This window comes from Benincasa hispida, chromosome 9, assembly GCF_027475165.1.
Source record: "Benincasa hispida cultivar pf3 chromosome 9, pf3_genome.v1.1, whole genome shotgun sequence".
NCBI lineage: Eukaryota > Viridiplantae > Streptophyta > Magnoliopsida > Cucurbitales > Cucurbitaceae > Benincasa > Benincasa hispida.
In genome coordinates this window covers 809,075-834,172 of record NC_143486.1, presented here as the reverse complement: position 1 = coordinate 834,172, position 25,098 = coordinate 809,075, and the positions used below count along the sequence as shown (strand labels likewise).

The 25,098-nt window shown below is 32.7% G+C and overlaps 1 protein-coding gene and 1 long non-coding RNA gene across 4 annotated transcripts; both read right to left on the bottom strand.

Annotated features, from left to right (window-relative positions):
- Positions 1-5,389: 5,389 nt before the first annotated feature.
- AHP4 (HPT phosphotransmitter 4) lies at positions 5,390-7,893 on the bottom strand. Its single transcript, XM_039043319.2, has 6 exons — positions 7,501-7,893; positions 6,973-7,103; positions 6,831-6,899; positions 6,556-6,627; positions 5,732-5,804; positions 5,390-5,621 (listed from the first exon to the last, which is right to left on the bottom strand). The coding sequence occupies exons 1-6, from the start codon at positions 7,558-7,560 to the stop codon at positions 5,574-5,576; spliced, it is 453 nt and encodes a 150-aa protein (XP_038899247.1). The 5' UTR covers positions 7,561-7,893; the 3' UTR covers positions 5,390-5,573.
- Positions 7,894-10,982: 3,089 nt separating this feature from the next.
- LOC120084520 (uncharacterized) lies at positions 10,983-19,912 on the bottom strand. Of its 3 annotated transcripts, none has more exons than XR_016531672.1 (5): positions 19,583-19,912; positions 17,551-18,606; positions 16,183-17,169; positions 12,797-12,872; positions 10,983-11,426 (listed from the first exon to the last, which is right to left on the bottom strand). It is a non-coding gene; the product is annotated as an uncharacterized LOC120084520 (long non-coding RNA). The 3 variants fall into 3 exon arrangements; XR_016531673.1 differs by lacking the exon at positions 10,983-11,426 and having other exon boundaries at positions 12,858-12,872; positions 17,551-17,656; positions 18,338-18,606; XR_016531674.1 differs by lacking the exons at positions 10,983-11,426; positions 19,583-19,912 and adding an exon at positions 19,276-19,549 and having other exon boundaries at positions 12,858-12,872.
- Between the last annotated feature and the right edge of the window lie 5,186 nt (positions 19,913-25,098).

The following is a 25,098-nucleotide window of genomic DNA, read 5'->3' as shown; positions in this document are numbered from 1 at the left end:
TCGTCAGCAAGAAATATTATTGAGCAAGCATTTGAACTTTTGAACCGATGGGCAAATCCTTCTATCCAGTACAAGTCCAATGTCAAACGATAACTGCGTGTTGCCTGATTTACAACTTAATCACAAGGGAGATGGAGATCGATACTTCACTTGATGATTCGTCGTACGAGAATCTTGCATCTGCTGTTGCGGAGGGAGAGAATATTGAATTTATTGAGACCTCAGATGAATGGACCAAATTTAGAGATGATTTGGCTGTCGAAATATTTTCTCAATGGCAAAGATCATGATTAATTTTTTTTTTAAGAAAGACATACTATCTATTTGTTGAACAATATTCCTATGCTTCATTTATCTCATGAACATTTTTAATTCGACTATTTCAATCCATGGTTTTAGTTTTTTATTTTATAACGTGTCACACGAAGCTGTTTAATTGTCAGTAATGTCTTTACGATGTATGCATGGATGAATTAGAATGGCAGGCGATGGAAAAAGATCGAAACACACGTGGACAAAAGCTAAGGACGCTAGGTTGGTCAATGTCCTAATTGAGTCCTATTGGAAGTCTAACAATAGGACCTTCCGACCAGGATATCTACAACACTTGAAATGCATAATGGAGGAGAATTTTTCAGGCTGTGGCCTAAACTAGAACACTATAAATGTAAGATTAGAAGTCTAAAGAAACAATATTCGGTAGCAACGGAGATGTTAAATCAATCAGGGTTCGGATGAAACGAGGAGTTTAAATGCGTTCATATGGATAGGGAGATCTTCGACGTCTAGGTTCGAGTAAGTTTTTTAAAATATTAAACAATGTACATCAAACTTTTTTTTTTTTTTATAATTTCTAATATTGCTCCCATATACAAATGCAAAGTCATCCTAATGCGAAGGGATTGTGGAAAAATCCATTCCCTCATTACGATTAACTATCAAGTGTGTTTGGGAAGAATAGGGCAACCAGGCACTATTGCGAGCCACCAGTGGTGATGGCGTCAAATTTGTTCTGGAAAATGGAAGATGAGATTCGGCTAGGGTCACAAGAATATCTTACCCCTGATAATGAACAAACTCAACTGCCTGAGGATGCCATGAAAGAAAATCAAAGAGATATGTCCACGAGGAGAGCAGGTGTACCAGATATTTCCACCAGCAGAGCGAGTGTATCAGGAGAGCCATCTAGAGGGAGTAAGAGGAAATGACTCACCTTTTAGAATGAAATGATCGACATCATGCGATCAATCGTTGATATGTAGTCAGCGCACATGGGTAGACTCGTTGCGTGGCAAGCTGAGAAATATGAGATGGAATTTGGACGTTGGCAAAAGGTAGTTCAGGCCATATTTGGTATTGAAGAGCTCACTGAGGATGATAGATGTGACTTGATTGATATCATTGGCATAGACATACAAAAAGCAAACCTATTCCTAGTTGTATCATAAGACAAACGATTACGGTACTGTACATTCATACTTGCTCGGACCCACTAGACTGATCACCTAATATTTCAACCCCAAAACACATATATTTTGTGGATTTTTTTGGAAATGGCCACATGTTTGGTCGATTGATATTGTTTTTGTGATCTTCTGAAAAATGTTAATGTACTACATCACATTCTTAACATCATAATCAAATGGAAGGTAATTATCCTATGTACAATTTCAGTTCCAGATATACTTTCCATATTATATAAAAATAAATTGTTAAATTATCCAATGTACAATATGTGAAATAATAATGTTAAGTTAGCAAGATTCAATATATATACATATAATATACCAATTTATTAGTAATTCGGATAATTATCTTCAATATATATACATACAATATTCAATATACCAATTAATTAAACAGCAATATGAAATGTATTTTGGTGGTATGTTTTACAGATTGAAGAGAATTAGAATTATTACAATTTTTGAAAAGAATATACGGAAAATAATCTATAATGTTCTACAAATTGAGATAAAAAATTGAGATTGTCCAGTTTATGTCATAAATGATTTGAGAAAATAGGTGTATAGTTGAAAATTAATCAACGATAGCAAAGCATAAAATTAAAAAATAAAAAATGAAATAAAAAACAAACAGAAAAAAAAAAATAGAACTAATTTCATTCACAAAAAACTGCATCAGACACTCCAACTCAACTCAACTCAACTCTACACTCAAACACAAACTTCCAAACTCAACTCAGTACACCAAACACAAACAATAATTACCAACTCAACTCAACTCTGCACAACAAACACAGACAATTTAACTACCCAGATAATTTAACTCTCCAGATAATAATTACCAACTCAACTCAACTATCAGCTTTTATCATGCACCAAACACTCCCTTAGTATTTTTTTCTCCATTTTTTAGTATTTTCTCCATTAAATTATTAAACAATATGGAGAAGAATAGATTTAAATATTTGACCTATTAAATGAAATACAGATACAATAATTGTTTGTTTTTTCTACCTAGTTACTAAAAATAAAATTTGAAATCGTTTCATTTGTCTTGTTTAACTATTTGCTGTGATTTAAGACTAATGTTTGAGTTCCTCAATGAATGGGAACATGTATCTTCTCTATCAATGGATGAAAACATATATTTTCTTGACTAATAGATTAGAGGGTTTGAATCCATTTTGATCTGAAAAAATAAAGGGGAATTAGAGCGCATTGCAAAATTTAAGCTTTCGTTCTGAAAAATGGCAAAAACACCAAGGAATAAGATTTATGGCAAGTCACGTGACATGCACATGGCCACAAATTCCTAGAATAAAAAACAGGGTCGAATTAGGTATATTTACCTTCCTAATTTTGCTCATGTAGTTAACATAATCTCCATATATTATTATTATTTTAGATTTTGTTTAACTACTTTTCGAATTGATCTCACCTTAATTAAATATCTAAATTTTTCTACCAAATTATATTTTAAATATCCATATATTATTAACTTTAATTTTATCCATATATTTTATTCAAATCTTTAAATGGTTTTTCATTACTTTATACGTATTCAATTTTATTCAAATCTTTCAATTGTTTTCGTAATTTTTTATATACATTCTTAATAAATTAGTTGCATATTCTCATATTCTTAATAAATTAGCTTTGTTACTCATACTATTTATCGATTTAGGTTTTGTTGTGATTGCTTTAACAAACTACTGTTTTTGCTATGACTTTACAACGGATTAGGACTCATGGTCGATGGGAAGAGAATTGTCACTATCATGATTTTTGAAAATTTGAGGCATATATTCCATCAAATTCATCATTCCAACAATTTGTGAAATATAGCCAAGGTAAAATTTTTTCCTTAACTATATTTCGTTTGACAATGTACTAGATTGGTTATTGTTGAAGATAAAGATATTTTGTGGTTGATGTCAGTTTTATAGAGTCTCCGAATTGATGATATTCCTTAACAACAATTGTCTTCCTAATTTTATTAACATAATCTCCATATTTTATTATTATTTTAGATTATGTTTAATCACTTTTCAAATTAATCTCACCTTAATTAAATATCCAGATTTTTCTACAAAATTTATATTTTAAATATCCATATATTATTAAATTTTATTTTATCCATATATTTTATTCAAATCTTTGAATGGTTTTTCATTACTTTATATGTTTTCAATTTTATTCAAATATTTGAATTGTTCATAATTTTATACATACATTCTTTATAAATTAGTTGTACATTCTCATATTCTTAATAAATTAGTTTTATATTTTGTTTTTGCTATTATTTCTTTAACAAGCTATTGTTTTTGTTATGACTTTACAATAGATTAGACTCTTCCTTGATAGTCGATGGAATGAGAGTTCTCACTACCATGATTTTCGAAATTTTGGTAATGACAATGTACCAGATATGTTCTGCCAATTCGAATATTGTCGAAGATAAAGATATTTTGTTGTTGATGTCGGTTTTATCAGAGTCCCCCAAATTGATGAAACTACGAATACCAGGTAATCGTAGAATAAAAAACAAGGTCGAGTTATGAATACAAGATAATTTTTGATATTCCTTAACAACAACTATTGTCCTAATTTTGCTCTTAACATAATCTCCATATTTTATCATTATTTGAGATTATGTTTAACGACTTTTCGAATTAATCTCACATTAATTAAATATCTATATTTTTTTTTTATCAAATTTATATTTTAAACATCCATATATTATTAAATTTTATTTTATCCATGTATTTTATTCAAATCTTTAAATGGTTTTTCATTGCTTTATTCAATTTTATTTAAATCTTTTAATTATTTTTCATAATTTTATACATACATTCTTAATAAATTAGTTGTACATTCTCATATTCTTAATAAATTAGTTTTATATATTGTTTTTACTATTATTTTAACGATTTGGAAAAAAGAAATATCATTTCGTAAAAAAATGGTCATAACTTTTGTTACTCACATAGGTGTTCATCGATTTAGGTTTTGTTGTGGTTTATTTAACAAGCTATTACTATGGCTTTATAACGAATTACTCCTCTTTAATGGTCGATGGGATGAGAATTCTCACTACCATGATTTTGAAAATTTTGAGGTGCATATTTCATCAGATTCATGGTTCCAACAATTTTTGGAATATATCTAAGGTAAACTTTTTCCTTCCGTTGGAGATAAAGATATTTTGTGGTTGATGTTGGTTTTATCAAAGTCCCCCAAATTGATTTATGTGTAATAGTTGACCATGCCCTGAACACTGAAAATACATTGTATTTGAATAATGAATTAGCAGACATTGATTATTCTTCCCAACCTTGTGAGGGCAACACTGAAATCATTGATTTCCAAGATTTCGATTCATTTCAATCTTTTATTCCCACTAAAGTAGGTTTACTTTTTAGGAGCAAGTCTGTATTGAAGAAAATAGTTAGTTTATTTCTTGTACACTCACTTTGTCAGAATACATTGTTTAGTGTGTAACAGTTGTTTAGGTAGTGTGTATTATTTCTTGTACACTCACTTTGTCAGAATACATTGTTTAGTGTGTAACAGTTATCTAGGTAGGGTGTATTTGTTGTTATCAAACAGCTCTAAAACTCTCACACCTTTAGAATTACATTCCATGTGGGGTAGTTTTGACAATGGTTAATAATTATTTTTAAATTTTATATCCATTTTACTATTTTTACAATTTTAATTTTAATTTTTAATTTTTTAGTATTTATCGAAATGAAAACTTAAATTTTGTTATTTATCTACTCGGTCCAAAAATAAAAGAAATAGTGCAGGCCATGCCTCTCGACATCATTAGTGGCCTTATGCGATTTGGACGGCCCAAAGTAAATAATGGGCCCGAAAATGGATACGTTAAGTTACGGGTCGGAAGGCCCAAACAATCATCATAAAGGAACCAAAACTTCAATTAAAATTGCATTCATGAACCAAAACAAAACAAAAGCAACCTATTAGCCCCACAGGCTGCTCCAATCCATAATTGGAGCTTACATAATTTAGGAAACACATAAATTTCCAATCACATCTTGCCACATCAGCTTTGTAGTCCATTTGTCATCCACGTATGATTACTTACTTGGGCCGACAGGCAGATTCAATGGGCCCAGCTTGTCTTGCGAGCTGATTAGACCACAAAAGTTCAGTGTTACCTTAGTTTACAGATTATAGATTAATATTATATTGGATTGAAAAGTAACAAAGGAAACCAAAGAATGGAGCTTTACAAGAACCTGAAAATAGGCTTCAAGCTTCTTTCTCAGAGTTGTATATTCTTTCTTCAGTTGTTGGAATGTCCTCAAGCATCTGTTATCATCACATAAATTGATAAATAAACTATCAACTAAACCCTACTCCAAAAAAGAAATATTTGTTTTTGGTAAATAATTAACCAAATGAGAAATTAATAGCTGATGATACGATACAAACTCTTTGGCCCGTCTAAAAATATTTCTGAATTGATTTTTTAGATGCTTAAAAAGTGTTTTTAACTTAAAAAAATGATCTTAAATTAACATTTGGGACTTCAAACCAAACCGGTTAGTAGTTTACCTTTTTTTTAAACCCCCTAGTAGATTACATGTAACTTTTAGAATAACATTTTATTTAATAAACCCTTTTAAAAAGTTAGGAATAACATGAAACTTTGTCAATATCACTTTCTAAGAAAATTTTAAAACAATTATAATATATATATATATATATATATATAGTATAAAACCAGATTAATAGAAAAAATTAAGGAAAATATTTTTAATTAGTTCAAAAAGTTGGTGCTTTTTCTTCATGTACTTTGGGAGCATGTGATGTAATAATAATAATTATAATAGTTCCTAGTGTCATTGTTTCAATTGCATGCATGCAAAACTGAACCATACATCAAAAAGCCCATGTTACTTTCTATTTTGATAATTTAAAAACTAATATCTGGAAGAAAAAGATAATATAGATATACTTAAATGCAGGAGCAGAGTAAGGGATCAAATTCATGTTCGATCAATCTCAGCCGTCCACGTTGAAGGGAATAACAAGAAAGATATGTATGATAGATATTTACCCTTCTCCACTTCCTGCCTTGCAATATTCCCTCAACTGTGTGCACTCAGCTTTCACCTTTTTGGCTCCAATACTGCACCCATTACAAAAGAACATGAATGTTTTTTCAACAGTGACATTTTGTTTAGCTACATTTAGAGCCCATCAGAGTATATACTCCATAGCCACCTCAATCTCAATCTCAATCTCTATTTCACATTTTAGTTTTTGAAAAACGTTATGTTATTTTGAAGAAACATTATATAATAGTTGCCCGTTCAAATATTTGGGCTATACCTTGAGCTACTTCCTTTAAACTGGTGCATAAGGGCATCCAACTTATTGAAGTCCAAAGGGCTCTTCTGCCTGCATTTATGAAAATTTGGAGATTAATTAACAAAAACGTTCAAAAATTTAGAAAACAGAAAAAGAAGCTTACAGTGCTTGCTCTATGCTGAGGATCAATCTGGATGAGTCTCTGTAGTACAATGTAACAATTTCTTCGACAAAGTTTGGGTTAGCATCATCCTGCAGTTCCTCCAACTGCACAAACTGTTCATCAAGATACCCCTGAAAAATGGCCAACCAAATTTGATGTCAAATCTCCCCTTGCTAAAAAAATGTTTATTTAAACTGGAAAGGAAATACAGAACAAAGCATTTGATACACTGACACATAAAAACGTGAAATGAATCATTTTCAAGGAGATTGTTAAAAGTACCACGCAAAACTGAAAAGATCAATCGCTCAATATATATAAAATATCTTCAGTATATATAGTCATTACACTTCTCTTCGAGTTCACATATGAACAAAACACACAGGCTAGAACACATGAAATCGAAGGGAATGTCATTGTAGGAATTAAAACTTAATTAAGACTTCCCACTACCTACTATGATATCTCGTTAAATTAATACCATCTTCAAAAACCCTTTAAACTGGCTGAGTGTAATGTGAACATTACCTGATCAAAGAGGGACTGCCTAATGTTAGCAAGCTGCCTACGCAACTGTGTTTTCTCCATTTCAGGAAGTGAAATGACAGAAAAATCAAGCTTTATGAGGTTGAAACAAAGAAAAGGAAACAAAGAGTTCGAGCCGGTTGAGGTATACCCCTAAGAAAGGGTTGGAAGGGAGTTTATATAATGAAGGAAAAGGAAGATGGGATAGCCGTGTGATAAGGGAACAGAAGATCATGACAATGCAAGTATGTGATGTGTGGACCAGACTGCTTTGGAAAAGAGAGTGAAAGAACAAGGGAACTTGTTGAGCATCCATTTTAAATTACAAGGGTTAAAGGTATAAATCTCGGCTATATGATTCTTCCACATAAATACAAACAGAAAAAAGTATAATATAATGTGAAAGAAAAATACGATGTCACATAATTTATATATAATCTTGATGATCTATGCAGCTTGTTAGCCTTGTATGCAGATTCTACTTGAAACACTCAAAAAAGTTCAAATTTTTCTTTAGAATTATGCTGTTGCTATACATCTCGTGAAAGGTTACTAGTAATATATAGTGTTTATACACTACAGTATTTTGAAATGAGACGTATTTCTTTTATTAGAACTTTAAAAAATTATATAAAGTATTTTCACCATTGTTTTACATGCAGCCAAACACTTTAAAAAAGAAAAATAAAATGATAAATATTTTTAATTATTTAAGACACATAAGAGTACTATTCACATACTGAAAAATCATTAGAAGCAATGTTAGCAATTAAAGTGAACATAAGATGGTTTTCGTAAGATGCAGAAACGAAGAAAAATTGTTATTTTATAAACCACCTACTCGAGGAGTAACGAGGCTACATAGATTGAAATGTATTTTATATTCTAAAAGCAAATAATGATCCATAAACACTTATGACGTAATATATGGTAAATCTGCTTTCTTTTGAGCTCCAATCCTGAAAGGCACCCCTCTGTCATGGGACTCTAGGTTGCCAAAAGCAGCACATAAAATGGTTTATGGGTTAAAAAAAAGAAAGAAAAGACGAGAAATTCTGCTTACCACTGTGGCCAATTCAATTTTGTCTTGGTATGCCCTTCTAATCATTGATTAAGATTTTTCTGACAGTGACAACAGGATTTTTGGGTGCCTAATTCCAATAAGAGGAGAAGTCCTTTCTCTTCTAGAAATATTCTTGATGATGTTATAATGCCCTATTAAGTATTTGTTTGCATTCGCACTTTAATTTTACTGTCAAGTTATCTGAAAGACATATTTGTAGGTTGATAAGATGTAGTATACTTGAGAATCAATGACAATCAGGAAGTATTGCACGAATTTTTTAAATGGTATTTTTTTTTTTTTAAAAAAAATAATAATAATAATTTAGACAGATTCCATCTTTAAAAAGATTAAAATTTCTTAAATCTCATTAAATATCATTTTTAATGACGAATATATGAGAAAACTAACATTTTAAAATAGATTCTCCAAAGCTACTGCAATCAATGAATTTAAAAAAATATATGTAACAAAACAAAATAAAATAATCTAGATTTGATGCAAAGAGACACACATCAAATTCTATTTTGCTTTTCTATATCCTTACGTATATAATAAGCTTGGATAAAGAAAAGCTGTATATGAAGCAACCGCATTACTCGTAATAGAAATATAACCAGAGTAATTTGGCGGCAAATAAAGAATGATTAAATTAGTACTTGGATTTTTTTCCTTATTAGCTAACTTTTTTGTACTTTTCCATAAAACAGCATTTAAAAGGAAATTCCTAACATTCATGGATGCCTAAATTTGTTCTTATTTCTACTGTTCATGACTCTATTGTTTCCTTCAAAATCTTTTTCGAAGTTAAAAAAATTCTCCCAAAGGAAAAAAAAAAAGATGTTGCCCAACACGTTTTATGCTCAAAACAAAATCTGTCCTGTTCCCAAGCACCTAAATGATAATATAAAGTTTATCTGCATTCGTACTAGACAAAGAATTTATCCCACCCCAAGTGTCCATTCCATATATGCACCACCAATTTGATAAATAAATAAAACACATCACTCTTGCTATTCCAATCTGAAATTCGACTTTTCCTAAGATATTTTCTACCTAAGGTAAGAAGAACATGAATCACTTCACTTTGTTTAATTTACTCTATTTGGCCAATCATTTCTCTCCTTCTGTCATCTTTCCAAATTGAACCTATCCAACCGAAGAAAATGAGCATGACATATTCTGTGGTGGAGAGATATATCAAATCAAAAGAATATGTTACACTTCAGATTTTGGCAAAAAAAAAACTCAATGGTTGAGGTATCTACTCGTTCCGTGAGATTAGCTGTTTAAATCTCTACCATATTCGTTGAAATGGAAAAAAAAAAAGCTTTAAAATTTTAAAATGTGATATGGATGAATGTTAAACGACAATTTATTGAAATCAAATGAAGTTAGTCTTAAAAATATACATATGTATATTACATGGTGATACCATATATACAAATTATAATAATTATCTAACACAAATTGCATTAGTGGACGTGAGAGATCATTTATGAATTCAATTAGACTTGCGTGGCAATATAATGGTGTTTATCCGGCAGGATGTTAATGCGATTAGCATGTCCATAGAATTATCCGACTTCAATCAAAGCAGCGTCGTTGACTCGTTGCATTTGCTCATATAGCGTAGGGTTATTGTGGCCAATACGCGCACCTCGACTAATCTTACGGAACAACAACAATATTTTAGATATCAAGGAAATTCATAGGAAATTAATTCCTAGGTATGTGGCCAATATAGATTTGTGCACCTCAACTATTTCTGAGTAGATCACGACTTAACTCATTATCTCCGTCTCCAAATCATTCATTGTTTACAACCCATTTTCAAATATTAAGCTAATCTATGGGTTTTTTTTTTAATATATAGAAAACAATTAAGTCTTATTAGGGGATTTAAATTCTAGACTTGTTAATGATGTATCAAAAAGATTGAAGAGTATAGCCAAAACGAACATAGCTCAACTGACATACAAAACGTAATAATGACCAAGAGATCGATAATTAGAATTAGAGATGTCCACAAGGCGGGGATAGGGAAACCTTCCCCATCCCCGTCCCCCTATTTCATTTCTCATCCCCGCAAAATTCCTCACAAGGATCGGGACAGAGATTTTCCGTGGAAAATTTGTGGGGATCGGATTCCCCGCGAAGAAAATTTCTGTGTTAGTTTTTTTTTAAAATTTATTCATTACTTAACAAAATTTTAAATTTATTCTCAACCACATAAATTTTTAAAAATGTTTTATATTAAATGGGTCATTTTCAATACATTTTTATTCAAGATAAAATACTACAAATTTGTCCTATAAAAACAATAGTATTTTATGTGCAAAGATATAATTAAATTATTCAATATTTTTTTAAGTTTAAATTTAAATATCACAATATAGCTGTCTAGCCTTCAACTTAAGCATTACAATATAAGAAAGTTCTCGATATTAAAATATATCTATCTTAAAAATACATTCAAAATATGAAAAAGTTAGAATGATAATTAAGAGAAGACTAATCGGTAAAAACTAAAAAAAATTCCAAAACTATATGTGTGTGAAAGTGAGTTATATATAACTCATGGTATACATACAAAATTTGTGAGTTATAGGACTCACAGTACCACCCCCCACCCCACACACACGGGGCGGAAATGGGGGTGGGCAGTGTTCCCTGTCCCCGTCTTCGTTTAGTCAACGGAGAGAGAATTTTCCTCGCTTCCTTTCTTATTCTCCATCTAATCGAGAAATCTCCACTTCATTTGAGACAAGTCTTCGTGCGCCTCGATCTTCTGGATAAAATACCTTGATAACTGCATCAACTATGGCAATGTTAATCGAAAGTGATAAATCCCTGCCTTATAAACCTGAAAAAAAAAAAAAGTCAAAAGAAATCTAGTTAATGCCACAACTTTTTAAACAATGAAATTAAACTAATTTAAATTGAGTCAACTTTAGCTTTGGTCTATTTGGGTGGTTCTCGTATTAATAGTTCAAGTTGACTCTACCTTTTCCCATCTAAAATTAAGCTGAACCAGTCTTGATAGGTATCCTATAAAGTTTGCGATACTTCATATTAATAATCCGTTGGAGAAGCCTACAACCCTACCAAGTCTTTACTACCTATGTCCAACGAAGGTTGGTTAGTATATTTATCATATTAATTATCAATTCACTGCATCTTATAGGCCTCCATATATATAGTGCTTACTCAATAAATAAATATATATAGTGCCCAAGTGGTTAGGTGGTGCTTACTTAATAAATAAATAAATATATAGGTAGTGCAATATCACACTAAATGAACATAGTTTAAGTGACATAGAGTATATATTATTCACCAAAAGATTAGAGATTCAAACCCACCACCCACTCGAGATATTGTTGTAGAGGTAATGATTAGGTGTATATCTCAAGCAACTCTCTTTTGTTACATGGTAAAAAATATATAATTAATAATAATTCAATTTTTTTTTTTTAGAAAAAGAAAAATATTTACCACATAGAAAATTTAATTATCTGGGTGGGCTACAATTTTTGTGCAATCCAACCACTACCTATATATTTTTAAATATATCAAGTGAAAACGTACATCTACAAATTGTACATAATTTGGAATTTCTAAAAATGGTCATGATTAGATGTAACCTAAGCTGCACCTATTTTCATGAAGCCCTCATATATTACGCAACACAAAAATAACAATTTAATTAAAAAAATTACTTGCCACATAACAAATTTTAATTGGTCAACTAGTGAGTTATACCAAGATAGAAAGATACAACCCGACCAACACTTAATATTTTTTATTTGTAAAAAAAATAAACCCGCAGGAAATTTTTAATAGAAATAAAATTTTCTATATACAAATTTGAAAAATATATATATATCAAGAGCCACAAACTAATGAAGCAGAAAATAGAACCGTCCATCCTAATTTTCCTTCAACCTAGCATCATGGATAGTATATTTTATTACTTTTCTTTTTAGTGAATACAAGATTTATTATCTTGTTTTAAGATTGGTTGAAGGGTTGATTTTCAACCCCTAGCATTTATTGAGAAAAAATAAAAAATAAAAGAGAGAATTAATAGAAGGGAAGGATTTAATGAAAAGTTAAGAGCTGGTGAGTGGAGAATAATTAATATGGGTCGAGGAGCAAGCATCACCATGAAGGGGAGAATCAATAAGTTGAGCAAAAGGGAGAAATGATCCCTAAAGGCAGAAGAAATCCCACCAATGATTGACATGAGGAGCTCAGTACAATCGCAGGCAATGGTCCTTGTCATGTCTTTTACTCTTCCTTCTCTCACCTGTATGTTTAGACAGATGTAATGTTAAAAAGTGGAAAATGTCAAGTGTTCAGGGGAAGAGATTCCACCTTTACATTCCTCTGCCATAAATACCAAGTGAGATAAGAAATGCATATATAGCAGAAAGGTGTTTTTATGCAGTGCTCTCTCGCAGCTGAGCTAGACACCAACCTCTTTATCTCTCTCTCAAATGCTTGGTCACATCAAATGCTTTGTTAAAAGAGTTAACAGGAAAAAGCTAGCGATATATGTGGGTGTGGTGGGTGAAGTGGGATCAGAATAAGGCTATGTGTTTATAATATATATATATATTTCCTTTTTTCGTGGCATAGATTGTGATTCTCTTTTTCTATCACTGTCCCTCCTATGTCGATAAGAATCCCACCCTGGACAATCATCAATCTCTTCCTTGTATTATCAATCTTCGCTGTTGTTCATTCAAATTGTTATGAAAAAGGTTTATAAAGTATGACAACGTGCACACAAATCTGTAACTATCTAGTTCTCAGTTCTACTTCTATGTCAAAAGTTTTGAATGACTAAAAGAGTGAAAAAGGAATAAGGAGAAATCGTAAAAATACTCCCGATAAAACTCTTTCCATATTTTAAGAAAATTTTAACGAAAAGTCCCGCAACAGAAAAAGGGGAAAAAGTCATAATAAAAAGCTAACTACAGAAATTACAGAATAAACTCCAGAGAGATAAAATAATAATAATAATCAGAAGATAGGAGCGATCATCACTATTCTTAAAGCGAGGCATTGAGCCTAAGGGTCATAACATAACTCCTCCTAAAACTCTCCACACTTTTAACATCTCTCCTATTTGTCTCTGAGCTAAAGATTCCTAATACTACAAAATAAGACAACAGAGTTACTCTGATTGAGGATCTCATTAAATAATCAAGGAACCTCACAAAGTTTATACGATACCTGGGTCACTCTTCTTACAATTGGTTTTAAGATGGAACCCCAAGTTATCTAATATTGTATTAGAGTCCGTAAACCCAAGTGGATATTTGATCAAAAGTGAACCCAAAAAGACATCATCCCGAAGATACATATTGAGGATCCCAAATTGAACAAATCAATGGATCTCACAAAGTTTCCAGGATACATAGATCACTCCTCTCCTTGCCAATCAATTTTGAGATAGAATCCGTGTTATCTAATACCCCTATCTTAGATAGGAGGATGAAACACCACCACCCACGACCAAACAAGACCGCTTATGCACTCCAAAAGCCTACGAAATACTGTATCAAATCATACTTGCAAACACTCCAACGGAACACGCGCTCTAGATGAGGTACTCTCACAAATGTTGCACCATTAAGACCCCTGAATTATTTGTTTTTTTTTCTTTTTATTCTTAAATGATCTTTAAATAAGAATTAACGGTGTTAAATCCTCTATTATCGGGACCCAACAGATGATGAACCGAACCTTCTTGAAAAGTCTCACCTTCCAAATCGAGGAAAACGAAAAGGAGGTGATACCCATGCAATAGAGAAAATGAGCTACAGGAAAGCACCCCTTGTGGATTAAGGTCATTAGACAAGCATTCCTAACCCCAGGTACTAACATAAATCAGCATTCAAAGAGACATCAAAAGACTGTCAATCAGACAAAAGGTGCCCGAGATGGAAAAATAAAAATTGTAGGTGGGAGAGGACCAGAAGGAAGGAAGGAAAGAAGCCACCAAAGCAAACTTTAAGGGAGAAAATTACGGAAAGCAAGGCAAATACGACCACTCCCCCACCCAAGAATAATCTTCCCACAAGCAAACCATTGCACCATCCACAAAAATAAGCCTCATGAATCTAAAGAAAGTCGAGTAACCATGGATTTCTAATTTCATCTCCTAATCTCAATGTTGAATTTCACAACTTTATTATAACGATGGTTAACTTTAAAAAACTTGTAACTTCTAAACCCTCAGGATGTATTTGGTTCAAGAAGTTTAGAAGTGGAAGTTGGGAACTTCACTTCTTATTTGGCCCAAAGAGTTAAAAAAAATCAATTTTATACCTTATCAACTCCTTATATGGTGGGTCAGTTCATAACTCCCTAGATTCATAATTTTTTGAGGCTTATTCTTCCCCTCTTTACCTTAAACACCCCTTTAATGGCTTACATATCTAATACCCATCTCTCTTTGAATTCTCCTTTTTCATATTGGCTCAGGGCTCTTTCCGCAAGAGTTTGAAAATTATCAATCCCAATTAAAAGGATTTAGGGGGTGTCTAGGACAAAGAGTGGAGTTGAGAAGTCTGAAAAGTCGTGAACTCAGTATGGATCCATACTGGAATCCATAGTGTAAGGAGTTAATAAGACATAAAATTGTCGTTTTCTTAGTTGTGTGATCCACAAACTCTTTGAGTGGAGTTCACAATTCCACCACAACTCTTATTCTCAATTCCCTAGTTTACACACCCCTAATAATTTTCCAAGAAAAAAAAAAAAGAAAGGTAGAATAGACATTGCTATTGTTTTCTTACATAAAATTATATTTTGAAAAATAAGAGAGAAAACAACATTTACGAGAACATGAGATCAAACATTAACAATAATCTCAAAGGAGATACAATGTGTTCAAAACTAAGATACTTAATTTATGAAAATAAAAATAATCTTGTCTCAGAGTAAGTTGTTTCTAAAACCAGGTTTCATACTAGAAATTGAACCATGTAATGTGTTGTTTAATCATACATTCTTAACCCTTTTCCGAATAATTATAGCCATAAACTCATTGAAATGTCCAGTATTTTAAATTTATTATAAAAAGTTACTAAAAGTACTAAGACTAAAGATTATTTTTCTAAATTAGGATTTCAGACTAAAAACAACATTACAATGGGAAAATTTTGATTAGTAATAAGAAAACTCACTCAAACAACCATACCATAGCTCAACTAATTAAGACTTCATATCTATCAACTAAAAAAGTAAAAAGCTCAAACTAGCACCTTATATCTCCACATAACTACATTTTGTTAAACTTAAAAAAAAATAATAATAATAAATAAATAAATAAATAAAAAATTAGGAACATCAAGATCGAGCTTACATCAACTATATGACAAGAAAGGAACAAATATAATTTAAAAATCTGGCTTTGATGCCATCGTCCATATTAAAGAAAGCATAAACATTGCCACCTAAGAGGATTAGTTGCTTAATGGACCTCAAGAGAGCGAGAGCGGATGTGATGAAAAAGAGAATCCTTTTGTACCTTTCCTAATCGAGAATGTGTTCATTGAGAATAATCCAAACTTATGCGTGTTGGTTGCAATCATATAGAAGCTTACCTTTAAGGTTGCTTTCTCAGTGAGCTTTACGCAGATATTCCTTCTTTTGCAGCATCAATTCTGTTCATCCTCATAAGAATCCCTTCCTTGGAAATATGAAATTATTGAAAGCAGCATTCTCCACTATGAGTAGCTTTTGCTCCATTCGCCAAAGTGTTATCCAAATAAGCCCATCCAAGTCCTCGTAGTAACCTAAAACAGAAAGAATCTAAGTACTACCTGTTCATCGAGCTGATCCAAAGTTGGACAAATAATTTAACTCCCAATAACCTTTGGATAAAAAATTTAACACCAAATAACTTGAAACTATGATTGCGGCGTCACTTGTATGTTGATTAGCTACACACGTTCGATTGCATATAGAACGAAACTGAAAGATGCTCTGTATTGTAAAGAGAAAAAAAAAATGATGAATTTGCGGCTTTGATGAGGGTTTTCCAAGGCAAAGAGAACTTGGGTAAGGTTGATGCATAATTGCATACAAAAATAGTATACAAGGTTGGAACTAGGTATGTCAGAAAATACAAAGCATCTCTCTCTAGCAAACTAGAATAAATAGGGTAAAGGGGCTGCAAAGTTTGTACAATTATTTAACTACAGCCCAAGTCTATGTCCAGTTTCTAGAAAAGATCACCATGCTTCTGCGGTCTGCCGGTGATACTGCACTCACAGTTCAGGTAACCGCTCCTTCATTTGGTGCTTCAGGTCAATTACAATAACTGAATTGTCACCACTCAAATGACAGGCTACCTTACTAATTTGATTTGCAGCATATTGTGCTGGAGAAATTGGATCATGCGAGTTCCACCAAACACCAACTTCCTGCGTCGCCTCCTTAGTATGCCACACGCCATCTTCATCACATCTTCATTAGACAAGACATCCCCTACTCCATCATTTGCCACAATCAAACATTCATCTTCTTTAGTCCTTGACATAAATGTGACCTCCGGCTCCAACATAACCCATAGTTTAAGTAATGATCACCTGATGCAGAAACATATTCGAAATAAGAATAGTATGGGATAGACTGGCAACAATAAAAATAAGTAATAGCAATATTTGACAACGGTGAAAGATACTATATGAGTAGAAGGAAGATGAGCTTAGTGAACAATGATTGTGTTCAACAAGAACAGAACCTGGAACCCATTAAAATAGTAATAAAACTTGGAATCACAGGGCAACATAACATATTTCTTCCTAGCTAGTTTAAATGCTATTTATCAGAAGCTTGCAAGACTTGGTCGATGATAACTAGAACCATTATTAACTTGACTCTTCAAAGTGTTCAGTGTCAGAAAATAAACAGAACCCCAATTAATTAGGATTAGATGGGATAATATGATTCTCTAGGTTAGAAGCAACCTATTGCTCTGGTCAGAGTCAGTACTCCGTCAACCCTAGGGCAGCCCACAAACAAAATTCTCGCTCCTCCCTTTACAAGTCTATCATATTCGTCTGACCTACTGATCTGCATCAGAGATGGGAAATACGAGACCTGTAATATCAGCTAAAAATATTGTGCAAATTTGTGCACCGAAAGCATACGTATGATTGGCCTTTACTTAATTTGAATAAAAAGATTACAAAGCATAATTTAAATAAAGGCACAATCGCTATTGAGAAAATACTAAACTTAGGAGCCTAAAGCGTTTGACAACCATCATCTGCAATAGGATACAAAATCAAGAACCTTCATGGTTTAATAACTACAAGTGCGATCAACAAATGAAAACTTGAATGGAAAAGAAACATAATCTGGTATACCCAGTTTGTATACAATTTGATCCTTCCAAAGCTTCAGACATTACTCTCACCTACCAATTTCAGAAATGAGGCTATAACTCAATTGGGTATGAGCATGTCAAAGATAGAGAACATGTCAACAGATTTATACATAATAAAACACTTCGTAAAGGGTAAGGACATTAAGCTCTACAATGGCATCCATCAACTAGAGTGACTCCAACTTCTCATCCATTCCTCGGAGGAGACAAGTGGGAGAACTAAAAAACTGATGATGAATAATTTACTGCATATGGTGTACGATAATTGAAAATTCTATCTAACAATGAAGTTAAATTATTAAATTGTGGCCAACTATGAGATTTTGGCATCATAAAGCAGGACAGATAAATAATTCTAATTGAACCTGGTGGTCGGCCGTCAGGACAGACAAAGCAATGCTATAGAGTCACCACAGTTGGCAACAATTATCTGGCAAGCTGACAGAAGAACAACCAAAGCTGTAGATCCAACCAAGTATGGTGCCAGAGTCTTGTCCTTGAAGGCATCATCAACCCTCCCATAGGACTTTATCAATGCCATTTCCCACCCCCCATTCTGACCAATATCAGAATCCCCTCTAATCCACTCTTCTGCTAATAATTCATGGAACTTCTTTGAACAATACGTATTCACCTGAAATCACCATTAAAAAAGAGAAGATCGATCATACATTTAGTAGTTTCTACAATCATATGCCCTAACTCCATATCAAATATATAGGGATACTCCAACACTAGGTTTCCAATTGGAAATCCATTCCTAAACAAATTGATAAAATACCACAATTTTGCAGGAATGGCCACAGGTTAGAACAGCGACCTTTTCACTAAAAACAAATTGAATACATAAAAATGTAAGTGTGATAATTTTAATTGAAGTAGAACCAAGGTGAAAACTATTTAAAATGGTTTGGCAATGTCTCCTTGTCCTTAGGGAAACTAATGAAGGGAAAAGAAGAGTATCTCCTTTTCTAAGCATCTTATTTCATGTTTAACAAACATTAATAAAATATAATTTGAAAATTCTATTCCTTAAATACTGAGAACGTAATGAACCTGTGTAAGTCAATCGTGATCAAACGCCTCAGCGACTCTAAAAAAATACCAGAAATAAATAAAATATGACCATAACCTAGAATTACTGAATCATAATGCTCATTATCTCAAGTGTGATTGCAAAGAAAACCAGAGGTCATCGACGAAACTTCCACGATGACCTTTTACACGGCTTCCTCAAGTAAATCCTACATGGAAGAAGAAACGACCTCCTACAACCGGAAACAAACGCATAAACTACTCTCACCTCACGATCAACGTTCTTCTCATAAAAAAAACACCTGCGAAAATAACCATATAGCCTCTAGTGAACGCTCAAGAGTTGCACTAGCAACCTATCAAATCCATATAACGATGTTTTCCTCCGGAGAGTTGCCGAAAACACTCACGCCAATGAAAGAGCAAGAAGCGAAAATAAAAGTTCACAACATTCGAAAGAGAAAAACGGACGAACATCGAAGTAAAACAACGACCAAAAGAAGAGAAGTCAAAATTCTCCATCATAAAACGTTACTGGCAAAGAAAAGGTAACCGATCGAAATAAAGAGAAATACCTCAATCCATTCGCATCAATTTGGCGATGTGATCGTACGAAAATTTCGATGATTGAAATGAAAACTAGAACCATTGTACAGGTAGCCAAACAGGACTCAAACTCGAAGGTAGAATTCAGGAGCAGGTGGTTTCGCTCGCTTTTCTGTTCGGCAGAGAGCGCAACATGTAACAACAAGATGACCGTTCTACCCCTCTTCCCTTTCTATTTTTCCACGAGTCTACGACATGTCACCATTCAAAATCGACGCGTCGACTTGTAAGTCGCAATTACCAGTCTTCCCAGTGCGTTGGATTAGATCTGGTCTAAACTATAATAGGAGTATTGTATTAAACTTGAAGATTCTGTATCCTATTAATATATAATTTTTATTTGTTGAAAATCAAAGGTGAGAAGAAAGTCAATAAGTCAATACAAATCATCTTTTGACATGTAAGTCTTTATAATTAAAGTGTAATTTTATACAAGTGATACTCAACAAATAACAATATTACACCGACTAAATTAATTATTAATTGTTAATAGTTAGAGACGACTATAGAAGAACTAGAAAAGGGAAGAAAGGAAATGGATCGACGTTAAGTCGCAAAATCAACCCCATTGAGGGATGTTATAAAATATACCATATGGTTTGATGCAGCAAAGTGCAAAATGCCAAATATATATATATATATAATATGTTGATGAGAATGACCCATCATTTGACTTCACTTGAGTCAGGTGTAAAAGAAAGTGATCACTGGTAAATATACCATTTTGGATTAACGTTTCATAGAATTTGAACTTCTAAATTTATGTTTTCAGTTAATGCATTTTATGATTGCTTTATCCTGTTTCCTTTTAATTCTATAAATGAAGCAAACTAAATTGTGTAATTTTTTTTACATATCTAGTCATTCTCATATATTGATAAGAAATTAAGTTGAATTTGATAAATAACCATTAGTAAAAAATGATAACTAAAGTAAACGATCTGATTCGACAAATAACTATGTATCATTAGAATTTAGAATGCTAACCAATATTTTATAACATTGTACAACGTTTTAAAATTATGTAAAAATACAATCGACATATACACATAATGATTGAATGAATGAGAAAAAACATAAACAATTGAGGAAACAAAAACTATATTCATAAATTCCATGACAAAAAACAAAAAACAAGTAAAGTGTTATTATTTACTCCTTCATTAAGATAGAAACACAAAGAGCATGACAGAACAAATTTTAAAAAGCAATATTTTGTCCACAGTTTATGTTGTAACAAAGGGATGTGAAAATGTTAAGTAGGGATAGTTACAGTGTGACTAAAATTGTAAATGTATGAGGAACAAAATATATAGTAGTGATAGATGGAAACAAAAGGATAATAAATATCACGTTAAAATAATTTTAAACTCGTGAATCTAGGTTAAGATTAACAAAAAGTATAATCTAAATAACAAATCTCAGTTAGGGTAATTAATATAATATGATATTTTAAATTTCAGAACAACTTTTGAAAATTAGTGGATGTACAAGATTAAAAAAATTCAAAACAACTATTAACTCTAATTCGAAAATTCAAAACAAATATTAAATCTCGAGGTTTATGGAAAATTATATGATCTTAGTTGACATTGAAAGTCGGCTGGGATATATATTTTAACAATTAATTACAGTCTCATTAATAAAGATGTCGGATTAATTACACTACAATTAAAAGGGACGATGAGGGCATTTTAAAATTTTCAAAAATTAGACTCACGTGACATTCATGTGTTGTACTACAATTCAAAAATATCCTACCTTTTGCTATTTTTTCAAATGATAGAATAATTATTACTGTATACCTAAATATCCTTATAAATGACATAAAAATCATCTAGAAGACTTTCTGTGTTAATTTTGGACAATTTTACCCTTTTTTTCTATTTATTCATATCATATATATTTTCATATTTAGGAAGCTCCCTTTATAATAGAAAGAGAAAATACATTTATTATGAAGAAAGAAATTCATTTAATATGATTTTTCCTATTTTCGATTGGGAGAGCAAATACATTTAATATAAATTTTTTTCCATTTTCAATTAAAAGGAGAAAATACATTTAATATAATTTTATTTTCTATTTCATGACAACTTGTTGGTTTCTAATGCCTTAATCATTTTTCATGTTTGATTTTTGATATTATGTGATATATTTCATTATTTGTGTTGAGTATTATTATTTTTACCTAATATATTCCATTGTTTATTTGGTGTATATATATCCCATGTATTATGATATATATGCACTTCTAATTAGATATCGTTTGTGTGCTTGTAGTATATTCCTCCAATGTCTAATATGTATGTCATTCTAATGCAATTTTTATATGGTGATATGACTTATTTGAGTGTGTTTATATTTTGTGTTATTATCTCATATATACCATAGTTTCATAGTTTTGTGTTATTATCTCATATATACCATAGGTCCATAGTTTAGATTCATGGTTATTTTTATTTTTAAATGTACGTTAGAACATTGTCTTAGATGTTTGCAAATATTCTAACTAATATATGAAATACACCGGTAAGATTGACTAAATTCCAATTTAAGTGGTAAAAAATCCCAATAAATCAAAATTTAACATAAGCTCCCTAACAAAAATCACCAATTCTCAATTAATATGACCAATTCAAATTCATTTTAAAACTTCATGATTATAAAACTATCTACCACAATATATAAATTATAGATGGACTTAATTATTAATATATATAAGCGTATATCATAAAACAGGAAGTCTAAATAAAAGGTCGAAGATATATATCACAATATATATCGAAAACGAATATATATGTCATAGTACATATTGAAAAATTGCTAAAAACACAACCAAGGTTAGATGGGTAAACTTAATAAATATTGAATTTAAAAAATTGGGAAGAGTTTAATTTAATTAACCATTAGATGCTTGCCAACTTTGATAGAAAATCTAAGGTTAACTATAAAAAATTGATACACCTCGACACAAAACAAAGGATCTGAGCTGCCTTCTCCTTCCTCGTACTTTATTCACAAGCTCCCGATAAATCTTCAGAGAAGTCTCTCAGCGTTCCCATGGAAGGTTTGATTTGAAGGTTTTTGTGTTTGTTTCTTTGGGGGGAGGATTGCAGATGGTCGTTCGGCGCCTAGATTCCCCCGGTGTCGGATTTGTTCAATGGCTACGCTGTCGTTGTCCGTCGCCAGCCATTACAACTCGCAGTGCCAGGAAGAAGAAAAGAAAGGGAGGAGGAAGAAAGAACTGGAAGAAAGAAGGAGGAAGAATATAGGATACCAACAATTTTTTTCTTTTTAAAAAAATAAATCAATGTGGAGGAAGCTCTAGCTACGCATGAGGGAAAGATATGCAAAACCCTAAAAATATTTATTTATTTATTTTTATGAAAATCATGGATGAGACCTTAATAGTAAATAGACACCTAAATTAGTCTATTGAGCTGTAAAATAAATTGAGAGTAAGACATTAGTGTAATATTGACCTACAATTAAGACTATCTATATAGAAAGCCCAATCGGATATGACCTAATTAAGGGAAAATTTAGTATGCAGCACTAATTGGATATGCCGTCAGTTACTGTCGTCACTTTCCATCAATTACTAACACGATGACGATTGCGTGAAAATTATGGGTAAGTCGCGTGCACGTGTGATAACTTGTAGAAATACAAGTTATTTTATCTCTTTTATCTAAAACAATTAGGAAAAATCATGGAAAATGCAACAACGTGGTAAAAAAATATGAAATTAATTATATTATGTGATCACATTTGTATATAATTCTATAATGTGAAACTCGGATCTCAATTTTTCTACTTAAGCAGGTAATTAGAGAAATTAACCAAGTATAAGTTAAATCTTATGTTGAAGGGAAGAAAATTATAAGTATTGAATAGATTTTTTGAGTAGCTTTGAGTGAGCCTTAACTAGTAAAAATTTGGCCAAGTATGAAGCTAAAAAGAAATCATGCGCTTGGTGTTAGGGAACATTAACGTATAAGGCTCTAATGAGGCCATGTTTTTAGAGGTCATAAGGGATTAAGTGTTGAAGGGACAGCCACACATTAAGCTTGTAAGGTATGGACACAAGTTGGCCGAAGTGTTAGCATGAGGCGCTGCCCAAGCGTTGACATGACAAAAGATGCTCATGCGTTGGGATAATAAGAGCCTGTATGAGCAAGAGCGAGAGTGCTAGACGATAAGCGAGAACGAGATCGTTAGACGATGGGCGCAAGCGCTAGACAATAAGCGTGAATGAGAGCGTTAGATGATGAACAAGAGTGAGAGTGCTAAACGATGAGCTATGTGATGAATGCAAAGCTAGACGATTTAGGCTTTGCGTGCGTGCGGGCCAGCATAGTCGTTGAGTGCAAGGTGCTGGCTACCCGGTGTGCGCTAGAGCTATGCACTGGAGTAAAACAACGTGCGCTAAAGCAGCAAGCAACAAGCTAGGCGATGGGTCAAGCTACGATGGGCGCATATGTGTTGAATGCGTTGATGGGGCTTGCGAGGTTAGGTGGTGAATGCGTTTGTCTTGTGCACGAGGCTATGGGCATTGGCAATCAACAAGGGCATGCTTGCATTAGTCATAAGGTATGCGTTAGCAAGAGGCTAGGCAATGGTAAGACAAACCATGAGGTATTGACTTGAGACCTAGTTTGACCCAAAGGTTGGCATGCGGTGATGATATGCTATGTGTTAAGGCTGAGTTATGCGCCAAAGACATTCAAGGGCATGTGCACATATATGACAAGGCTAGCAGAACACGACGGAAGAATGTGATGGTCATAGTCCTAGTTAAAGCATGTGCCAAGGGTAAGCCATGTGAGGAGAAGGGTATGTAACCAAGCAATGACTTGGGATGCCTTGAGGTTAGTATGGCACAAGTGATGTGGTGATGAGAGAGCTATGGGCTAATAGTTTCATCCGGATAAGTGGCTAAATCGAGAAGAGGTTAAGCTTAAGTTAGAAGGAGGTGGATAAATGGGGTTTCATGCAAGGAAGGCTTATGCATGAGGAAGACAACTTAGGAGGTGGCATGAAAGTAGGTGAATGGTATGGAAGTAGGTGGTGACAAAGCAAGGAGCAGACACTCCAAAAGTTTCTAAGTAGGAAGTGTCATGCGTTGGAAGCCTCAAGAGATGATGAGGATTGGTTCCTAAAGCCTATAGATACCACCACAAGGCTTTTCTTCAGTTCTTAACATAAATCCTCTTCAAAGAACGTTAGGAAGAGTGTTTGAGGACAGATTCGGAAGAAGTTTTGCATTGATCATGAAGAGCATGCATTGATAACAAGACCATGCGTTGATCAAGTGGTTCCAAGAGAAGGAGATGATATTGGACAGTGAGATCATGAAGTAGCATCAACTTAGAATGAGGAGTTCTCTCAAACTTCTCGTGCATTTTGAGTGATTCCAAAGCCTCTTGAAAGCTTTGAGAGTCTAGTTTTCAAGGCAGGGCTGCCGAAGAAGAAGCTTAAA

Excerpts from the sequence above, each read along its gene's own strand:
- AHP4 (XM_039043319.2), bottom strand. The coding sequence starts at position 7,560 with ATGGAGAAAACACAGTTGCGTAGGCAGCTTGCTAACATTAGGCAGTCC. Across the intron at positions 5,805-6,555 it reads AAGGCAGGAAGTGGAGAAGG|ATGCTTGAGGACATTCCAAC; the intron begins GTAAATATCTAT and ends TGATGATAACAG. Across the intron at positions 5,622-5,731 it reads AGCTTGAAGCCTATTTTCAG|CTCGCAAGACAAGCTGGGCC; the intron begins GTTCTTGTAAAG and ends TGGTCTAATCAG.